Source organism: Diuraphis noxia, unplaced genomic scaffold (assembly GCF_037042655.1).
Source record: "Diuraphis noxia isolate RWA-SAM2 unplaced genomic scaffold, SU_Dnox_SAM2 contig0002, whole genome shotgun sequence".
Classification (NCBI taxonomy): Eukaryota; Metazoa; Arthropoda; class Insecta; order Hemiptera; family Aphididae; genus Diuraphis; species Diuraphis noxia.
The window spans coordinates 52271858-52292379 of record NW_028301712.1 but is presented as its reverse complement, the minus strand read 5'-3'; the positions used below and the strand labels follow the sequence as shown (position 1 = coordinate 52292379).

At 27.6% G+C, this 20522-nt stretch overlaps 1 protein-coding gene across 5 annotated transcripts in view; it reads left to right on the top strand.

Moving 5' to 3' along the window:
• bma (SCY1-like protein bma) overlaps nt 1–20522 on the top strand; it is a 197980-nt gene that overhangs the window by 74595 nt on the left and 102863 nt on the right. For all 5 annotated transcript variants that reach the window (XM_015514803.2, XM_089219699.1, XM_089219700.1 and 2 more), the window contains one exon: nt 20131–20496. In XM_015514803.2, the coding sequence (XP_015370289.2) occupies nt 20131–20496 (366 nt within the window). The remainder of the gene's footprint in view (nt 1–20130; nt 20497–20522) is intronic.

The window sequence follows — 20522 nt, the reverse complement described above, 5'->3', positions numbered from 1 at the left end:
GTATAAACTATAAATAATGAGTGTTTTTGATTTTATTACTACCTACGTTACTAGAGGATGTGAGAGTCTGCAACAGATGTTAATAAAATTTAAAATTATATTTATAATTTATGGTCTATGAAAATTGTTTCAAAATTTTTAAATCATAGTTTACTGATTTTTAATTATCATCTTATTTTGTTAAGTAGCTTTGTTCGTGGACATAAATATATTTGTATTTACATTTTACAGTTATCTATAGCTGTGCTAAACCAAAATCTAAAATAAAACTTTGGCATCTGTATGTTAAATTTATGGGAAAACCTAGGTGAACAACCGTTGCGTAAAAAATGATCAGCTTCCCTTCCTCTCAAGAAAAACCCTGAATACGCCATTGTTACCGTTTCGTTAACTAATCTACTGACTAACTAAATAAGTTTGTGTGCCATAAAGTTTTAATCAATAAAAAAAGAACTTCCTACCAGTTTCATAATCTGATTTATGTGACTAACATATTTGAACATTTCTTGTCTATTTTACGATTACAGTAAAACTAAAATATATAAAAATAAAAAAAGTTTCAGTAAATCATCAAGATTATATTATAGGTTTTGAGTTAAGCTGTCTGTGTCGATATAATACAAATTTTATTTTATTTTATAATAGTATAAACCAACATAATACTGTTTATAATAGTATTTTATAATAGTATTATAAAATACACTTACTGTGGGTATGGACGTTGGCGATAAGTATATCTATCGATAAAACGATGGTTTGGTTTACGGTTAAATTATATCGTTTTACTACTCTGCGGGCTGTTCAAATTCTATCTCGCGCGACTACACAAGATTTCGATTTCCCAATCTAGCAACTATAATATGTACATCGAATGAAGACATCAAAGGCAGCTGATATAATATCCATGTAATGGAAATTATAATAATAATAATAATAAAGTAAAAACCCTCAGGAATAATCTTGAAACTAATTATTCCGAACACAAAGCGGTGCGGAGATTACAACTAAATTAAAAAATAATATTAAGAAGAAGAAGAATACAAACTTTTATTGATATATTAATAAAGTTATAGACGATAAGCACAGACACGTATTGTATGAGATGATAGTCCTCAAGATAACCAACACCAACTGATCGTAATAATAATATTACGTTTTATTGTTATAATCATTATGAATATCAATAATATCTAAAAAGGTTTTAACAAAATATTTAGCGTTATACCTGGAGATATTCTAACTATATACAAATTTCCCTATTTATAACGCCAAAGAGAAGCTTTTGAAAAATTTCTGAGTGGGCATATTATTTTATAGGTTGATACTATAACTACTATGAGCTTAACGTAGGTAACGTTATTCTCGTCACGTCGTAATAACCTGCATAGTAAACATCCAGTGTGTACAATTACATTTTTTAGTTTAAGTAAGCGTGTGTGAAAAATAACCATTTAGTCGGGTTATCCCTGCTCGTAGATGTCACGCCTACACGGCTACACCTCACTTATACCTATACCTTTGGTCATGGTATAAGGTATGACCTTTATGCCATCGTGACGAAGGACAGCGTGTTCGCTTACCACAGATAATAATAATAATTCAAAACAACATACACTAATTAATGATCCCATAACGACTTCCGTTCATTGTGTTTTTAGTCGTGATCAGCTTCTAATTATTGATATCTTCTATCCAAATCGATTAAGAGGATGTCAGCGCGATAATATTCGGGGCGACCCACTCGTAACGTAGATAGATAAAAATCGTAACTTAAAATCGTTTTCATGACATTTATGTAATCTCGAGTTAAATCACTTATTGCAAAAATTATAGAGAGTAATAATATTTTTTTGTCGTTGGGCATATCGATTTTATATTTTATCACTGTTAAATTATTACAGTACCTACATAGTATTATATTCGAAAATGAAAATATCAACAAAATGTTTGTAAATTTAAATGCACATTGTATTCTTTTGAAACAATGAATCAAATTTTTGACAAATTGATCCTACAAAACAATTGTATTCTTAATGATTTTTATAATGAATGATAATATTATTATTCAAAATTACATAAAAATATATTAATAGTGCGCTGATATATTTTTAAGTCTAAAGTCAAAGTGTCAGTGTTTATGTCACACGATAAAACTATTTACTATAGTGAATATATCAATATAATTTTAAACATTTTAACGTTCAAGAGGTACGCACAATAATACATTTTTAAGCTGTGGTAGATATTAAGACAGTTTTATGTCTGCTTTGATGGTGCTGGTATATTAAACCAATAATTATAACATTGAACAGATGAAATTGAACCATGATTTATTTTGACTGCGTTGGTTAAGATTAATCACGGATTCATTTTCATAACATCTTTAATGATTCAAATAAGTTAGTAAGTTACTATGTTATATTTTTTGATGAATTACATTTAAAATTATAATGATGGCCACTCTTAACTATGATAGTGGCATCATCATAATACCTAATACAAACTCAACGCATGTCTATACCTATACTATTATATATACAGTCACACATATGTTCGTACGATAATAGACATCTGCGGTCAGATATTATTATGTCCTTTGACCCTATCTAAATAAATTACCCCATCGGCTTAGAGAACACCCATCGACTATCGGGCTGCGTATTTACGAACCGTAACTGAATTCGGACATACACATTGGTATGCACCATCCTACGCGCAATAATCTTTAGACAAACACATAAGTCAATAATAATTTGATGTAAAATAAAATACTAATAAAAATGAATGAGATCTCGCATTGGTCACGTTATTTTTTATATCTAAACTCAAGCAATTTTTTTTTAAACGGATCTATTGTTTATTCAGTTCTTATTCATAGTTCTATTTTTGTCACACCCCACGGAAAGACAAAATATTTTGACGCATATTCACAGACATAATCCTTCATATACGCGTGTCACTGTTTATTAGGATAAGTTTTATACACAACCCAGTTAGTTTTGGTTTCTGTAGAGAAATGCTGAAACTAATTGTTACATAGCTCACTGAATGTAATATTTTCGTCTAAAGTAAATTTTGTAAGAATTATAGAATCATTTAAACTGGTACTGATTACTTTAGGAAATACATCAAAATTACAATTAATTGTCTTGGACATCCTAACAAAACTCGAAAGAAACAATAAAACAGTAGATACAGGACAATAAAACTTAAACAAAGTCAAATTTTCAAAAAATTTGTAAATTATGATAACGTACCTAAAGCCTGTTTTGTCGTGCATATACGTGTTGGGTGATGTGCATACCTGTATGGCTGAATTCAGTTACGGTTCGAAATACGCCATCGGGCTCTTGGACACAACGCCACTCCCCTTGCGTGCAATTTTGATGATGGTCATACGTGGAAAGCTAATTAATGTATATTTAAAGTAGCATTGTGTTAGAAAATAATAAATGTGTTAACTTAATATCAATAATATATCACTATTGCGGTTTTGATTAACATTATTATATTATAAATGAATTAACATTACATCTACTTCTTACTTCTCCATTCATTGAATACCTGACAAATTAACGGTCAAACTAGGGTAATTTAATCTACTATATAATAGGATTCCTTATACGTATATGTGTATTTGCGTTCGTATGCACATGAGAGGGTAATAATTTAGACTGTGTGCGCAATATATATGGTTGGTTAATCACATAGAAATGAAAAGAAGATAAATACAATAATAATAATATATAATATTTAATGTATATTGTGCAACCACATTATTTTCGATTTACTACAGAATTAATACATTAATTGCAGTTAACAATTATTATTTTCAGAATTATGATTATGTACATATATCGCTTGAATTATTTTTCACATAATTCAATCTAAAATATACTATTTTAACACAATATGTTCAATTTTTAGGATGATGAACCAAAATCGTGTTTTTTTTAGTATAATTAGGTGCCTTGAATATTATTATGAAGATATATAACAAGGTAAAGTTACATGAAATCCATCACTAAGATTTTATGTTTTCATGCATATTAGTGTACAATTTTACTTCCACATACTATGCGCACTATTTAAATTATGTCAAAATAAATTGTTTATTTTCAATTAGTTAGTATATTGTTTTCTACTTCAACCGATTTTTGAAAAGTTGTACATTGCAAAGCACTTAATTTATTGCATGAATATCTATAATAATATTATGATAACGATATTGTGTCATATATACAAGTGTTCGAAAATATGTTCAAACTTATTTTAGAAATCATATGTAATACAGAATCTATATTATATCCTACACATATAGTTTACTGTGAAAATGAAATTCACTGTTTCTGAAAATGTTGCCAAAAATTAAACTAAAATATTAAAATATGCGTATCGCTGAATCATTAATGAAAAAATAATTATGATTGCAATTATAATATTTTAATTTGTACCATGATCAAAACTAAATCTGATAAATCAGAATAAATGAATAATTTGTAAATGGCTAACTGACATATAATTTCATTAAATTCAAATTTAAAAGTGACTGTTTTAAAAATATATGAGTTGACATCAATATGTGATTTTAAAGTGGTAACATTCTTATTCACAATATATTGTGTTATAATTATTATGATAAGTAATAAATTTAAAAAGGCATGAAAGTCGATGGTATAGTTATAATATTTAAAGAGCTAAAGGATATATTACCAATCATTTTTAAAGATAAATTCTGTTGTGTACGGTAATACACTTAAACCACTCAAATAAATTGAATTCTGATTGTATTTCTGCGATACGTTGATTTTGATACAAGAAATGAAGAAAAATTACTAAAAAAATCGTATTATTTTCTTTAAATTGTATATACTCATTGGAATGTTGTTTTTTTTTACAACAAAAATCCAATTAATTGAAATATTTCAATGATTGGTAACTACTATTAAATTATACTAATTAATCTCTACACAAATCGAATTCATAATAAATCTAGTTAAAATAATAAATTAAAACAATGTTTCACCTACATGAAATATCTTGCAAATATAAAAACTGACAATATTGAAAATGAGTTTTGAATGTTCATCAACTATTGATGGGGTGATCTATAATTTATATTTTATATTTAAAATATACTTCTATTAAGATACGTTTTATTATATCCTATATTATGTATAATTTGATTTAGTAATTTTAAATTGCGTTTCAGTTGAAGTATTATAAAAAAATAAAATCACATTTAATGAAGTGTACTATTTATTCGTGTAAAATACTAATAAATAAAATGTATTTTTGTTGGTTTTTAAATAAACACGAAATAAATAACAAATCGATAAAAGTTTATTGTATGTGTAATTCTACAAAAAAATATTTTACATCAGATATTTGAACATTATATATTTGTATTGTCAACAAATTACATTAACTAACGTGATATTGTAAAATTAGATTATTTTTTTAAATTATTATTTTTATAATTTATTCATAACAAAATGACAAGTATAGAAAGTAGCACAGTGCTATGTTGAAATTCGTTTTACAATTAATACAATATGAATTATAAATAGTATAAGCAATAATTCATTTTTATTTTTTGTGATGTAGACCAATAATAAATTGAAGTCTTAATATAATCGTTGCAGTAAAGTAAAGGCCACCAATGAATTCTGAAATATGTAATTATAGTTTATATAAAATATCTGGTGGCTATAGTGACGGATCTATCGACGAACAACAGTGCTCATATTTGTCATGCCATATAGCATACTCGTAGAAACCTTCTGGAAAAAAAAACTGTACTACGTTATGATATTATAACGGTTATTTGTACTTATCGATGGCCATTAAGCCACGAGATGCTTTTTTTTAAAAACCTGACGAGAATACGATAGACAAACGGATAAAGTTTAATTGAAACGACAAGGTTCTATTTAGAATTAAAGGCATGATTACTGTGGTGTAATTACTCGAAATTACTTACAGACATTGTACAGATTTTGTTAATTTGACCTAATCTTGCCACTTAATTAAGAAACAAAACCATTATTTTTACATTTTGGTCGAAATGAGTATCCATCAACAGATTATTCAAAATTTCGCATGGAATCTTATTGGTAGTATCAGATTTAAGATAGAGTCTATATATAACACTCTAATCAAAAAAATATCGAATACAGTAATGTATTTTATACATAAAATCTTAAAACTGTTGTTTACTTATTTACACCACTTATCTCTGCACAAATTACATTATGTCATATAATTTGAAATCGGCGTTAAGCTTTTATGAAAACATGTAATTCATCGTAATACTTTTAGTTTTACTTATTAGTCATTGAATTAATTTATAGTTGATTTCGTATTTTAAGATAATTAATTCACATCTAAATGTTCATTACGGGTTTTTATACTATATCGATATAGGCTGTGTTGTCTTTTTGAATACATGATATAGATACTGTTGTTTGTGTATTTGTTTATTGAAATTAATGATAAACAAATTTGTCTTGGAATTGCAGTCTCGCAGACTTAAAATCCAATAGTTTTGCAAGACCAAGAAAAAGACTGCAAATGACTTGGTTATAGTTTTGGTTCATCACTTATTGAGATAACTTGTATTTTAGTTTGAATTATAATATAAGATAGCCCTTGTTGGCATGCATTATATCGAATATTTTGGTAAGTTCATCGTTTTTTTTTCAGTTAGAATCACAAAAAAACTACATAATTTATGTAAAAATGTTTAAATAATTGTGTTGCAGCCGCAACGTAATTTACGAGCAATATCATTTAAATTAATATATCGGGCACGGAGAATAGCTGGTCGCACACACACACACACACACACACACACACACATAATCACCGTTGTAATTATTGTTTTATTTTTGTATGTTCTTATTTCTGTCCCGTGTGAATTATATAATATGTAGATATCCCCGTTATCGTATGCCGCCGCACCGGCTACGCGGATATTAATTAACACGGCCGCCGCGACTTTTTGTCTCGTATCAAACGTCGTCGCGTTAGCACTGTTGTGTGCAAAAATATTATTTTATTATCTTCTATAATATTGTCAAACATTGTTTTTTATCATAATTGTTCGCGCCAGAAGGGCTCAATCGTATTACAAATTAAATTATAGTATTAAATTGTTGGAGCGACGTTATATATTATTATTATTATTATTTTTTTTTTTTATGGTTAAGGCTTCGACAACTGAGGTCATTAGCCTGGGGAACTGTAGGGGAAGGAACTTTAAGGTTTTAACTCGTGGGTTTTTGGCAGAATTTTGAATGGGCACCCGTGGGTTTCTGCCATGCCCGGTTGGGGGCCGGCGGTCTCTCTCTCCAGACATTGCGAAATGCCCAAATAGCGATGCCGCCCGTGACCGAGATTTGAACCGGCGCCTTAGTCCGCTCGGCCACTCCACCCCCTATTATTATTGTAATTGGTGAAGACGCCAGTTTTATATTATACTCATACGAGCATCATCAATAGTTACCTATTTTCTCTAACCTTTTAAAGAATTGTGTTTCTGTTGTCGTGTGTATTATTTTTGTATTATATAGCTAGGTAGCGGCTGGCCAGCAGTGCACCGACAACCTGTGAGTTATTTATTTTATATTATCATTATATTCGTTACACTTATTATTATATTACATTCTACCATGCCACAAGGGCCGTACACAACTTATATTACTATTTATTGTTATATTCCATTGCGCCATAAGGGCTGTATATTTTGTATTATTCTGTTGAGCCAGAAGGGCTAACATTTTTATATTTTCACGTAGATCTAATATCTACCGTGAGTTATACTTTTATTTTTACTATTAATTTTGCTGTGAATTTTATTATACATATATATTATTTAGTATCATTTATACTTGATAATATATTGAATTATATGGGCTACAGCTCTAATAGCTGCCGTCATATTATTGTAATTTGCTTGGCCAGAAGGGCCGTCATATATTATATACTGTTATAGCCATAGCCCATAAGGGCTTTAATTTATTATACATACCTATTATATTTTTATACATTTGTGTTGCTGTGGCTTTATTACATATTTGTATTATTATTATTATTATTATTATTATTGTGTATTAAACAGCAACAGCAACTATTACCAAAAACCTTGTTACCATTTTATTATTATTTGTCTTAATATACACACATTCATACACAAATACACACAATCCTTAACACGTACTACATAGCTCGACAGTATTTGCCTGGCGTTCCCGACCACTGCTGTTCCAGCTATTACATCACCACACACCCAGCTAGTACTCCATATTTTTATTGCCTAGGTGTTAGTGGTGAGCAACAAAGGTGTCCGGAGTGCGCATATTAGCATTATATGTTTCCGGCCCCAACAAATTGTAAAATAAACCCTAACCATTAACTACCTAGAAACCGATTTTTTACTGTAAAGTTAATGAAACTTAGATAGATGATGGTGTTTATTTTTAATTAACGAGATTATAAGACAAGAAATACCGATCGGTATATCGAAAATTTAACAGTTTCAGTAACTAATGATGATGGGCGTAGTCTTATTATAAAGGTTTACTAAGGAGACGGTTGGACATAATATGCGTGACTTAAACACATTTTTGGCGGAAATTTGTACCTAACGCTGCATGTGTTTGCTAATCAACTATGCTCTATGTATATAGGTCATTAAACGTGTCCTAACTGTCTGACTTATCAATATAGAGCCTAAAGTATGCAATAGCTAAGGACTCAAAATTTTAACGGTACCTTTCTATCAGCTGGAAAAGAGTTATGCAATATTATTCGCATTTTATACAAGAGCTTACATAAGGATTTTAAGATTTATGATAAAAGATTAAAATTTTGCTTTTGTTTATAAATTTTAACCACTAGTTACAGATTATACTCGTAATATAAATTATTGAAATTATTTAGTAGAAATAAATAAGTATTTTTATATTAATTATATATTATATAAATGGTTAGGTTAGGTACTACTATTCGAATGAAATAAAATTGTAATTACTATTATTTAGTTTTGTAAATGATGATAACTACATTTTTATTTATTTCTGCTTACAACATTGGTTACCCGTAAGAAAAAAATAACTTATTACTGTTTGCTGATTTAAAATTATATCTTTCCTTTTTTTATTTTTTTTTCAACACCGTTACATTGAACATAAAATAATGAATAATGTACATTTTGAATCATATTAGGGTCACAATTTTCATGGGCAAAGAAGTGTATATGGGATGATAAGGGTGTCACAAGACGTACAGTAAAATGAAAACTATGTAAGAGGAGAGTGCTGTAGAAAAAAAAAAGGTTCTAAATTCTCGTAAATGAGATAAGGCAATATCAAATACATTAAGATATGAAAAATGCTAAACAATACAATAACGTGCATTAATTTCAGATTAAATGTTGTATATTGTGATAATTTTGTTTCCATATAATACCTGCCTATTATTAATTATTGTGTTAGTAAAAATGTTTTAGGTCTTGCTATTAAACGCGAGACGTAATTTGACCATCGTTGCACTATAATAATAACCCTGCGATTCCTACAAATTGGAATCAATAGTAGCGTAATATTGTACAAAAAATTGTTAGTATTAGTGTGCAGGGATGGCCACTGTAGTTTACCAGTTTTTAGGGTTGATTAATTAATGAAAAAATAGGAAAACACTGTTGACCAGCAAGTATAATATTACGAATTTATACATAATATAAATTATAAATTATATTATTTAGGCATATACACAAACGATTATTGTAATTAAAAGACGAATGACACTTAGTGATAGTCTTACTACTTTTCATGAGAGCAAAATAAAAATTCCACAATATAATAATCTTCTTACTTATGGCATTTGGCTTTCAGTTAGTTAGGTTAGGTAAGAATTTTTTTAGAAATTAAGTGGTTTTACATTCATATTGTATATTTAATATTATGTTATGATTGTAATAAAATTTTATTCCAAATTACCGTTTTACTATATTCATATCCACGCATATTTAGAGGTTATTTCTGCCTAGTTACATAAATATTAATCACATACGAATTGTATTCGTTATTCAATTTTAGTAAAATATTAAATAGAATACGGGATTACGAACAATATTTAGAATTGTAACTTATAAGTAACATATATAAATTTTTTTAGCATATCTTATTGTGTATATTTTTATAAAATCTCATCAAACATAGAAAAGAAAATATAATAATTAAGTTATAATCATGTCACTGAAAATTTTTCGTTTCTCTAATACAACAATTTCCATTTCCACCAAATCTTGGCGTACCGTACCTCACTATAATGTAGCTGGTATATACGTAGGGTTTTTAGAAATTTGTATGAATAATGCTTTTAGTATAACAGATAGGTAATTTGTTATTGTATATATTACGTGTTAAGTAACCTGATTTTAAATGATGTATCTTATTGGTTTCTTATGTGCGATTTAGAACTAATGATTTGTAAACAGATAGGTACCTAGTTTCATCATTAATTAAAATTTAAACACTCGAAATTAAAATTTTTACAATTATATTAAAATTAGTATGGGATATGCAGAATACTGTTTGTTGAAATGTGCATGGAATGATTGTAAATTATTTAAAGCGTTAAACAGATTTTGTTTTTGGAGTCAAAGAATATGCTCGCCAGTTTCACCTGTATAGAAACATATTATGAATAATATTACAATAATCTACAATAGTATAGAATCGAACAATTTCACGCACACTTTTTACGAATCACTTGTACCCAAACAAAAAGTGCTGAGCACCTAGGTAGGTTTTGGATATTTTTGTAAATACATTTTGCTATCGTCTCATAAATAAATATTACATTGTCAGATACCAACAAACCTGCAGCGCGTGTGTGTTTGGAAGCTTAAACAGTCGACTATCGTGTAGAAGGTACATACACTATGACGTCACTTCTCCGATTTTACATTTCATCTATCATATTATATTTATATGTCCTTGGAAAAGTGTTTGTATGTGGTTTTCATTATATTTCAACGAATAGGCGGTCGTCGCAAAACCGGCTGGGGTTTTTGTCGTTTCACCCTCTGAATACAATAACACAGCGTGTACGGGGAAACCACAGTATTAATAGGCGAAGGGATAATAACTCGGCACCCGACTATCAGTGTGAGCGCTATTTGTGTATATAGTGTATATACCTTGGTAGTGTAAGGGTGGCATGGCGTGGGGTTGATAGGAGGGCGTCCGGACGCGAAATTAAATTCCTCCGGTCCCACGGTATAATCGTCGTACGGAAACTCACAACGTTCACCACCCCGCAGCACAACGATCCACCCCATCGCCACCATCCGTGACTTTTGACGCGATCTAACAAGATTTATAACCCATTACGTTATTCCGTGTTAGCAATGCAAAACATGGTGACCGCCGCGCCTCCATTGTATATACGCAAAATGCACTGTGGCACGCAAAGGACCGTAAGTCTAAGTCATCGTGGTCGTCGCCACCACCGTCGACGTCGTGCTACCACCACCTTTCTATATTTCCGAATAATAATCACCAACCACCACCACCACCACCACCACTACCCACTACCGTCAGACGCAAGGGGTTGCACACCCCCTTCACGACCTCACAATGAACTATGACGCTCAGATGGTGGTCCTCCACGCGCCGTCTCTTTATGTACTCCAACTCGCACGCATACATTATTATACGATCTTAATCATTCGCTTTCGCAAAATAATAATGGTAATTATTATACAAGTGCAGTGTAGTAACCAAGAGCTACCTCATTAATTACTTCAATTACATATAAAGTTGTTGTAGAATATAATATTTTCAAACGATTCGTATATTATATCCATGACACCAAGCATAAAATAATATTTTTTATTTTGTGAACAGTGTTTATTTCTCTACTACTGAAAATTTTAACCAAATATAATTTCGAACCATACTAAAAAAAACCACTTGTCTTCTTACATAATAATTATTTAACGATAACATATAATTATTTTTCGAGTTTGAAATTTAATTTTAAAATGACAATTTTATAACCATTTTGAAAAATAAAATGTTGTTTTATAAATAAAAATGCACAAAAATCAATACAATTAATCCCATATCGTGTTTTACCCTGCTACAAAAACTAAAATGTATTGATGATTTCTAATTGAAAAATTATAATGAAATAATGTTTTAATATCTATGTAGGTATAGTAAATACATTTTTTTATTTTTTTCATCGTAATTTATGCATTGATATTATAATATTTCCTCAATAACAGTTTTATTAATAGTTGATTATGTTTTTTTTTTATTTTATAATCCCATGTAAAACTAAATATATATAAAACTATACACGTGACTATACGTTTTCTAAAAGTGTAGGAAGTCTGAATACAACATTATTTTACATTAAATATAGTATTAATGTATTATTAAAAATAGAATGACTGTTGTTGGTTGTCATAACAACGAGTGATTACTGAAAAAGTAATTTTTATTTTAGATTATACGTGCTTATAATTTTAAGTTTTAAAAATGTTTACGCTATAATTAAGTTTAATTAACTACCTGTTTATTTTATAAAGATTTCAAAATCGTTCAGGCAACCACATTATAATAATATTAATATCACCAAAGCATGACAATATTAAGTGTCTCAGAATTGCCTATATAATGCGCCGTTATACATATTTATACAACATCATTCAATTCGTGTAAAAAGTTTTTACGGAAGAGTTTATTAAAAAGTCAAACTAAATATTTTTAATTCTTCTGAACTAAACTATTTTAGATTTTCAAAAAATTATCTTATAGCTTTTGTTTGATTATAAATAATACTGGTAGGAAATATTATGAAATAATACTAATAACAAAAAATATTATCTTTGTTCCCACCAATATTTCTTCAACTATAGGATGTCCTAGCAGAAGTGCTCATTTTATAATGAGGCCGGATTTTTTGTTTTTGGTTAGCAGCACTGTTCCAATGTTTTTTATATCATATAAAATCCCCCATTTGTCATCGCAAAACAGTTTTTTACATTCGTCGTCATGGAGAGCACAGTTGAGCAACGCGTAACAATAGTGAAAATACAATTCAATTGCAGAGTGTGTGTCGTAGAAACATTGCGAAAACTTCCAACGATCTTCTTGTCCACAACTGATCCAGTTTTCTCGAATTTTTCTAACAAACGAGTTATGGCCGCTCTCGAAGGCACATTGTTTCATTCGAAGCTTTTGCAACGTTTCCGCGATACACTCTCCGCACTTGTAATGCATTTTTACCATTGTTACACGTTGTTCAACTTTAAACTTCTCCATGACGACGAATGCCAAAAACTGCTTTGCGATAGCAAATTAGGGATGTTATAAGATAAAAAAAACATTGACACAGTGCTGCCAACCCAAAAATAAAAAAATTCCAGCGTCTTTAATATGTGCGCTTCTGATGGGCCACCATAATATGTATAATGCAATTTGTATTCTACTACCAAATGGTATGAACTAAAAACAATATAACCATAAAATATAAAATTGAAACAATATTAATGCTATGTGATTTTTATTACATTTTTTCTAAAACTATTGATGAAGCTGTGTATGGAAAAAATACATAGTGAGAACTATGAAATAATGTGGAGATGGACATTATTGAATACACATACTATATTATATAGTTAAGTACATATTTTTAAATTAATTAACGAATTATAATTTAAGGTTAAATTTAATTGGTTTTATTATTGTTTTATAGGTATAATAATAATTTGTATGAACGATATTTCATCTTTAAAAATTTTTTTTATTAGAACATTATTTTTTAAACACTTTACTTTTAAGTATACATAATAGGTACACATGTCTAATTTTGAATTATTCAACATAAATATTGATCAGTTTGTTTACATATTAAAGACCGTCTATGTCATGCATGTAATACTAAATTAGGAATTCCTTTTCGTGTAATGTAAATTAATTTAATATGGAAGTATAGTAACATGTTATTATTGTAATAATTATGTACAACATTAATATCTGTAATTGAAGAATAAATTATGTAAACAAAATCAAAAACATGTTAGCTATTTTAGACAAGTTGCAAATTTAGAAGTCACGAAAACACAAAAATGAAATTTTGTATTTTACTTCGCAAAATTAAATTAATGTAGTATAACATTCATAGTACTGAAGATTTTAATTTCATAATTATTAGTTAAATAAATACATATTAGTTTAAATTAAATATTTGAAATTTCTATTAATCTATCTTATTATGATATCATTTGAAATAAATAAAATTGCCATTGTAAGTAAATAAAAATAAAATTAAGGACTTTTATGCTTATAAACATTTTAAGCAAACAAACAATATTTTTTTAAGCTTTCCTTTTGTATGCTAAATAAATTATTAATTGACTACAATACCTATCCTACTTACCAATTATATGGACAAAATAGTAATTTTTTATAGATATCTTAATAACAAAGAAACTAAAAAGTTGAAATAAGAACAATTTATATTCATTATTGCCACAGCAAATATCTTTAATATAGATATAATTAGACAATATTTTAATGATTAAATTGTATTATTGGTTTATAATATAATAAATTATATAAATCAACAATTTCAAAATAAGTTGTATATCCTTTCAAAATAATTAAGACCTTAGTCATAAAAACAATTTGCTTAATTATTGATCAATAGATGATATTGCTGTTCTTAAAAAATCAAAAAAAAAAAAATATGAAAGGTAGTAAAAAATGTCACGAGGTGAGCATACTTGAACTGAAAAAACTGTGTAAAAATGTTTATAAACACAATTCTCTGCGGAGTTAAATAATGAAAAGTTGAATTTTAGTTTGTATAAAAAAAAAATAATTTACCTATATAAACATTAACTTTAAAATGTCAAGTTCATTAATTTAAGTGATTAATTAAAATTTTTTTTTACTTGATGTCATTATATATATATTATATTATATATAACAGTACGAACTCAACGTAGGCCAATAAATTCACTTGTTAATATAATAAATATATTGTCGTTCATCATACACCAACATTATTAATCATTATCTTTATAATAATATTTAACTCATTTGGGTGCATAGAACATTTGAGGTAATCAAATCTAAGGGTAACAATGATAATTGACCAATTCGTACATTAATTGTAAGTAAACTAGATATTATTAATTGATCTGCTTATTTCAATTAGATACCGTATAATGTAGGTAAAATAATTTTCCACGTACAACAATAATAAATCGGTGACTGATGATATCACTTCAGGATTCATTAGCGTACCTATACCGTAAGTATTCGATATCTGGTTATATTATGTGACTGTCGCATATACGAACCGTCGTCAGTGATAGGACAATGCCATTATTATAGTTACGTGGACGAGTACCGTTAAGACACCCACACCCGGTACCATCTTCGTTTTGTTCACAGAAATATACTCTATACCCAACGGAAATAATGATCATGTACCTTACAATCAACCAATTTTTTTTTAAATTAATAAACCGTAGGTAATATGCTTCAAGTCAAATGTTAACCAAGTTCAGCTGTAAGAAATGTAATTTTAAAATTTTATAAAATTGCGTAACATTTAAAAACCAGCTGCGGGACCCTTATGTATGGTATCTAATAGTTATTATTCATTAATTTGGCTCCAATTCATAATACCTACGTAATAACACTTTATTATATAATAATGTCAATTATTTTTTAACCACAAGACACAAATGTGCATCACCACTACGTATTCGATCGAACCAGATTCCGTATTTCTACTTATACAATATGATATTATGTTGTAAACAGTTCTACCCACGTACAATTCGTGGAAAGTCAATATTAAGATGACATTTTTAATAGAAAACTTATCATAATAACGAGAAGATTCTACACGGAAGACAATTGTAAAAGCAAATGTAAAAACAGTCGTATTGTATTGTCACAGCCCTTCTTTAAAAGTACCAGAGACCCGTGCGTAAGAATATTATAATTTTAGATTATAAGCTCCATTTATTTGTCACACTTACAATTCTTTATTATATTTTCCAAAATTGATATTGTTTAAGCATAAATCATATACGAGTACAATACGAAGGTCTGAAACTGTATGATTTTGGGAATCACCCTCTGATGTCATATAAATCCCACGATTTTTTATTCAATTAAATAAAAAAATTAGTTATTAAATTTGTTGAGTAAGTATATTAATTATGTTTACAATTTTGTTTAAAAAAAAATGCGATTACTTTAACATAACATATTGAGCTAATAAATAAGGTTAATTTAAAATAAGTATTTCATTAAGCGTCTTTTAAAATAAACGATGATCACTAAGATAGTATTTTTTTAATAAACATTATGAATGTTGATGAACATATTATTATATGGATCTATTTTAATGACTGTAGATCTTATGAAACTCTCATTACATTTAAATTTAAATTCAAATGTAAATTTGCCTATTACACTGTTCATCACTTACTAGTTTAAATTTTCCATTCAGAGTAAATACTAAGTAGCTATTGCTTAAATGATACTACAGCAGTGTAATGAGTGAGGAATGAACGAAAAAAAGTGTATAATATTATAGTACTTTTCAATATATTATATCAATTTATATGTTTAATAATTAACTAGTTAGTTATGATAGGCTAGTTTTTATCTTCAAAATACAAATAAAAACACGAAATACTTCATTATTAAAAATGCGTAGCATATTTATTTTTCTAATAGCCTTTTTACATTTGATGAACTCGAAATTATATACGGCGATAATCATAAGTATTTTAGTAATATAAAAATTAATAATTAAAGTAATTTGAAACTTAAACAAAAAAATATAATATAATATGAATTGATATTTTTAAATTAAGATAGAGATAAATTAGTTGACATAAAATTAAGCTAATGAATCATTAACCTAGTAAGTTATGTTAATAAATTAAAGTATTTTAATTTTTAAATATTATAAACTCATTAATGGCTCTACCATTATATAAATCTAATTAGTATCTTATTAATAAAACCCTTAAAACTAAATTATTAATGAAAGTAGTTATATATTTACATATTTTGTTGTGAGTTAGAATCAAGTCGAAAAAGATTCACTTTTTAATGGATGAAAGTATTTAGTAACAATTTAAAATTTACCCTCTCACTTTGTTTACTTATTCAATAATATGTATCGTGTGATTAAACTATCAAATATATTATTTTATGTTGCATTTAATAATTGGTATAAGATTATTTTAATAATTTTAATTTTTAAAATACTTTAAGTTTTTCTTTATTAAATATGATAAGCATAAGATAACCATTACAATTAAAACTACATTTTAATGCATTTATTTGTCTCTTATGTTTCAAAGTTAACATAAATCTACATTATACATTCAAGCGTAAGTTGACAACCTCATATAACAAATGACCATGCAAATATTGAATAATAAAAAACATTTTATATAAATGAAGGGTGTGTGAAAAACTTACGTTTAAAATAAATTTGACTTTTTGTTTGTTTGTTGTTTCACAATAAAACTTTGCGCTAAAAAACTCATAAATATCAATAATACAAGTTAGTTTGCAAACAATCTTCTTCTTAGTCAAAAATATTGTCTCTTGTTTTTCGTGGTTTTTGAATACCTATTAATTTTATGTACCTTGTGATTCAGTGGGAAAATATAAACACTTATTGAAAACAATTTGTGACATTTAAAGACAATTCTAGATATTCACATTTAAAGGAAAAAAAAACACTTACCAATTTAATAATATTAAATTCACCTTAAAAATAGTTAATTAAACACACTGTATAATTATATTTTATGTTACAAATAGCAAATTAATCATATTTCTATAGGTTAAGTACTTCAAATTTATTGATATTCATCATCGATATTAAATTGTTTCGAACAATAATAATAAAGCTTAAATCTACTCCAATGCAGTCCAACTCACAATTATTGTAATATTTTTTTTGATGAGTACTTAAAAGTTACACCCGCTTTATATTTATTTGTTATTATTGACATATTGTATGTTATTTATATTTATCAAAACAACGTATTATAGAAATAATATGATCGAGTACACTATATTGCACCTGTTTTTTTGTGCTGTATTTAAATTTAAAAGTATTGAGAATACGCTTGTTGTTATTCAGATACATATTTTTTTTAAATTAATATTACCGGAAATAGCTATTGTTTATTTTTAATAGTTGATTCTAGATCAAATATTTTTATCATTTTCGAAGAATTATCAATACCAGTAATTTTAAACTCAAGCAGTGGGCGGAAATACACTTCCAGAGAGTTTACGATAATTCCATATTTTACAAAATTGCGTTTAAATATTTCTTTTCGATACTCTCATCAACTACTTGAATCGCATTATTGTATAGGTTATTTAATTGTTTTTAAAAATTTTTATGCAAAGAAAAATTCAAACTAACATTGAAAAATATCATACTTTGAAAAGCAAATTTAGTTTTTAACACACAAAAAAAATTATTCATTATGAGAAATTACTTCATTATTTTTGCCAGAAATCACATAAAAAAATAACAATATCATAATCAGGATAAAAAAATGTGTTTTTCATGCTCCTGAAAATAGTATTAACGATAAAACTATAAAAATGCTAAATATAATAATGTATTGTGAAGTATTGAACTGTATATTTAGAAAATACAGTACTCACTACAGTGCGGAGTTTATCAAAATTAATAATACAGAGTGTCCCAAAGAGATCTGACATTCTGACAAATGAAATATCTTTTGTTCTAATCAATATTTTTTAAAAATTTCTTTTAAATATAATCCATAGAAACTTGCGCTACATTTTTTATTTTTTAATGCTGAAAATAAAAAACTTAAAAATTGATAATTTTTTTTTGAAATATTCAATATAGCCAATTTGTAAATTTGATTTTCAGAAAAATGTATATGGTAAAAACACTTATTTAAGTCAAAAAGCTGATTTTTTACAATTTTTTTTAATATCAATATTTTTGTTAGGTAAATTATAGTAATTTATAGTTTATACATCACATATTATTAAAATAAATACAATAAAAAAATAATTAGAGTTTAACATGCACTTATTTAAAAATGTTCTTATAAAATATTTAAAAAAAACTTTATTATTATTTGAAATTACAAGGTTTCTAACATAAACTAGATCGTAATTTACTTAACGAAAATATTAATATTTTAAAAATCAGCCATTTGACTTAAATAAGTGTTTTTACCTTATACATTTTTCTAAAAATCAGATTTACAAATTGGCTATATTGAATATTTTGAAAAAAAATTTATCAATTTTCAAGTTTTTTATTTTCAGTATTAAAAAACAAAAAATAAAAAATGTATTCTAAAAATGTAACGCAAGTGTCTATGGATTATATTTAAAAGAAATTTTTAAAAAATATTGATTAGAACAAAAGTTATTTTATTTGTCAGAATGTCAGATCTCTTTGGGACACTCTGTATATAACATTGTGTCCACTATTTTTCTAGATGAATTTCATCGAATGTCGACAGGATAATCAAAAACAAAACAAATATGTACTTTCATCAGAAAGATCAGAAAATAAAAAGTTATAGATAATTTTTTGTATTAATTTACATGCAAATGATATAGGTACTACTCATAATATGTATATATATATAATACATTTTTAAATCATCTAAATTTAATGTAAAACAGTTAACTATATTTGAAAGTATTACTTACTTATTTATTGGTTATTATAATATTGTATGTGTTTAATAAGAAAAATAAATATTATTATACACATATTAAATAAAACATAAACATAACTATAATAGTTATCAATATGATTGTGTATTATCAACATAATTGTTGAGCTGTAAAAGTCACCGAGTAAAATCGTTTTTGTATAATACCTCCCCCATAATTATAACCCAATAAAATCCATCGATTTGTATAAACCAAAATATTATTCCATGTGAAACCACCCAAAAACCACTACCATCGACTACTTAATGAGTGCGCTCGTACCTGACCACGTAGTATAATAAATTATTCTAATTTAAGCATCGCGGTATTTTGATTACAGGAAGTATCGATATTTGTTTTCGAAAAAAAGTTGGCTGATAAGCTGCACAAACCCAGACGGAAGGAGACTGTGACGGAGATATTGAAGAAGAGCGTGCACTACTTGGAGATGCTCAGACAGCCAAAACTCATCCTCAAGGTGGTGCATTCCGTGGAGGACTGCAACGACACTCTCGCATTTGCCGCCGAGCCTGTGATAGCCAGTCTTGCCAACATACTCGCGTACCAGGCGTCCATTGGTGGTCGAGCCGTCAATGGGCCACCGTCCACTGGAGCGTCTATCATCACCACTACTGCCATGCCACGGCCTGCACATGCGAGAGAGTACAACTTTTTGGACTTTGAAATTAAGTACGGAATCAGACAGGTAAGTCGGTTTTCGTGTACCAGTCG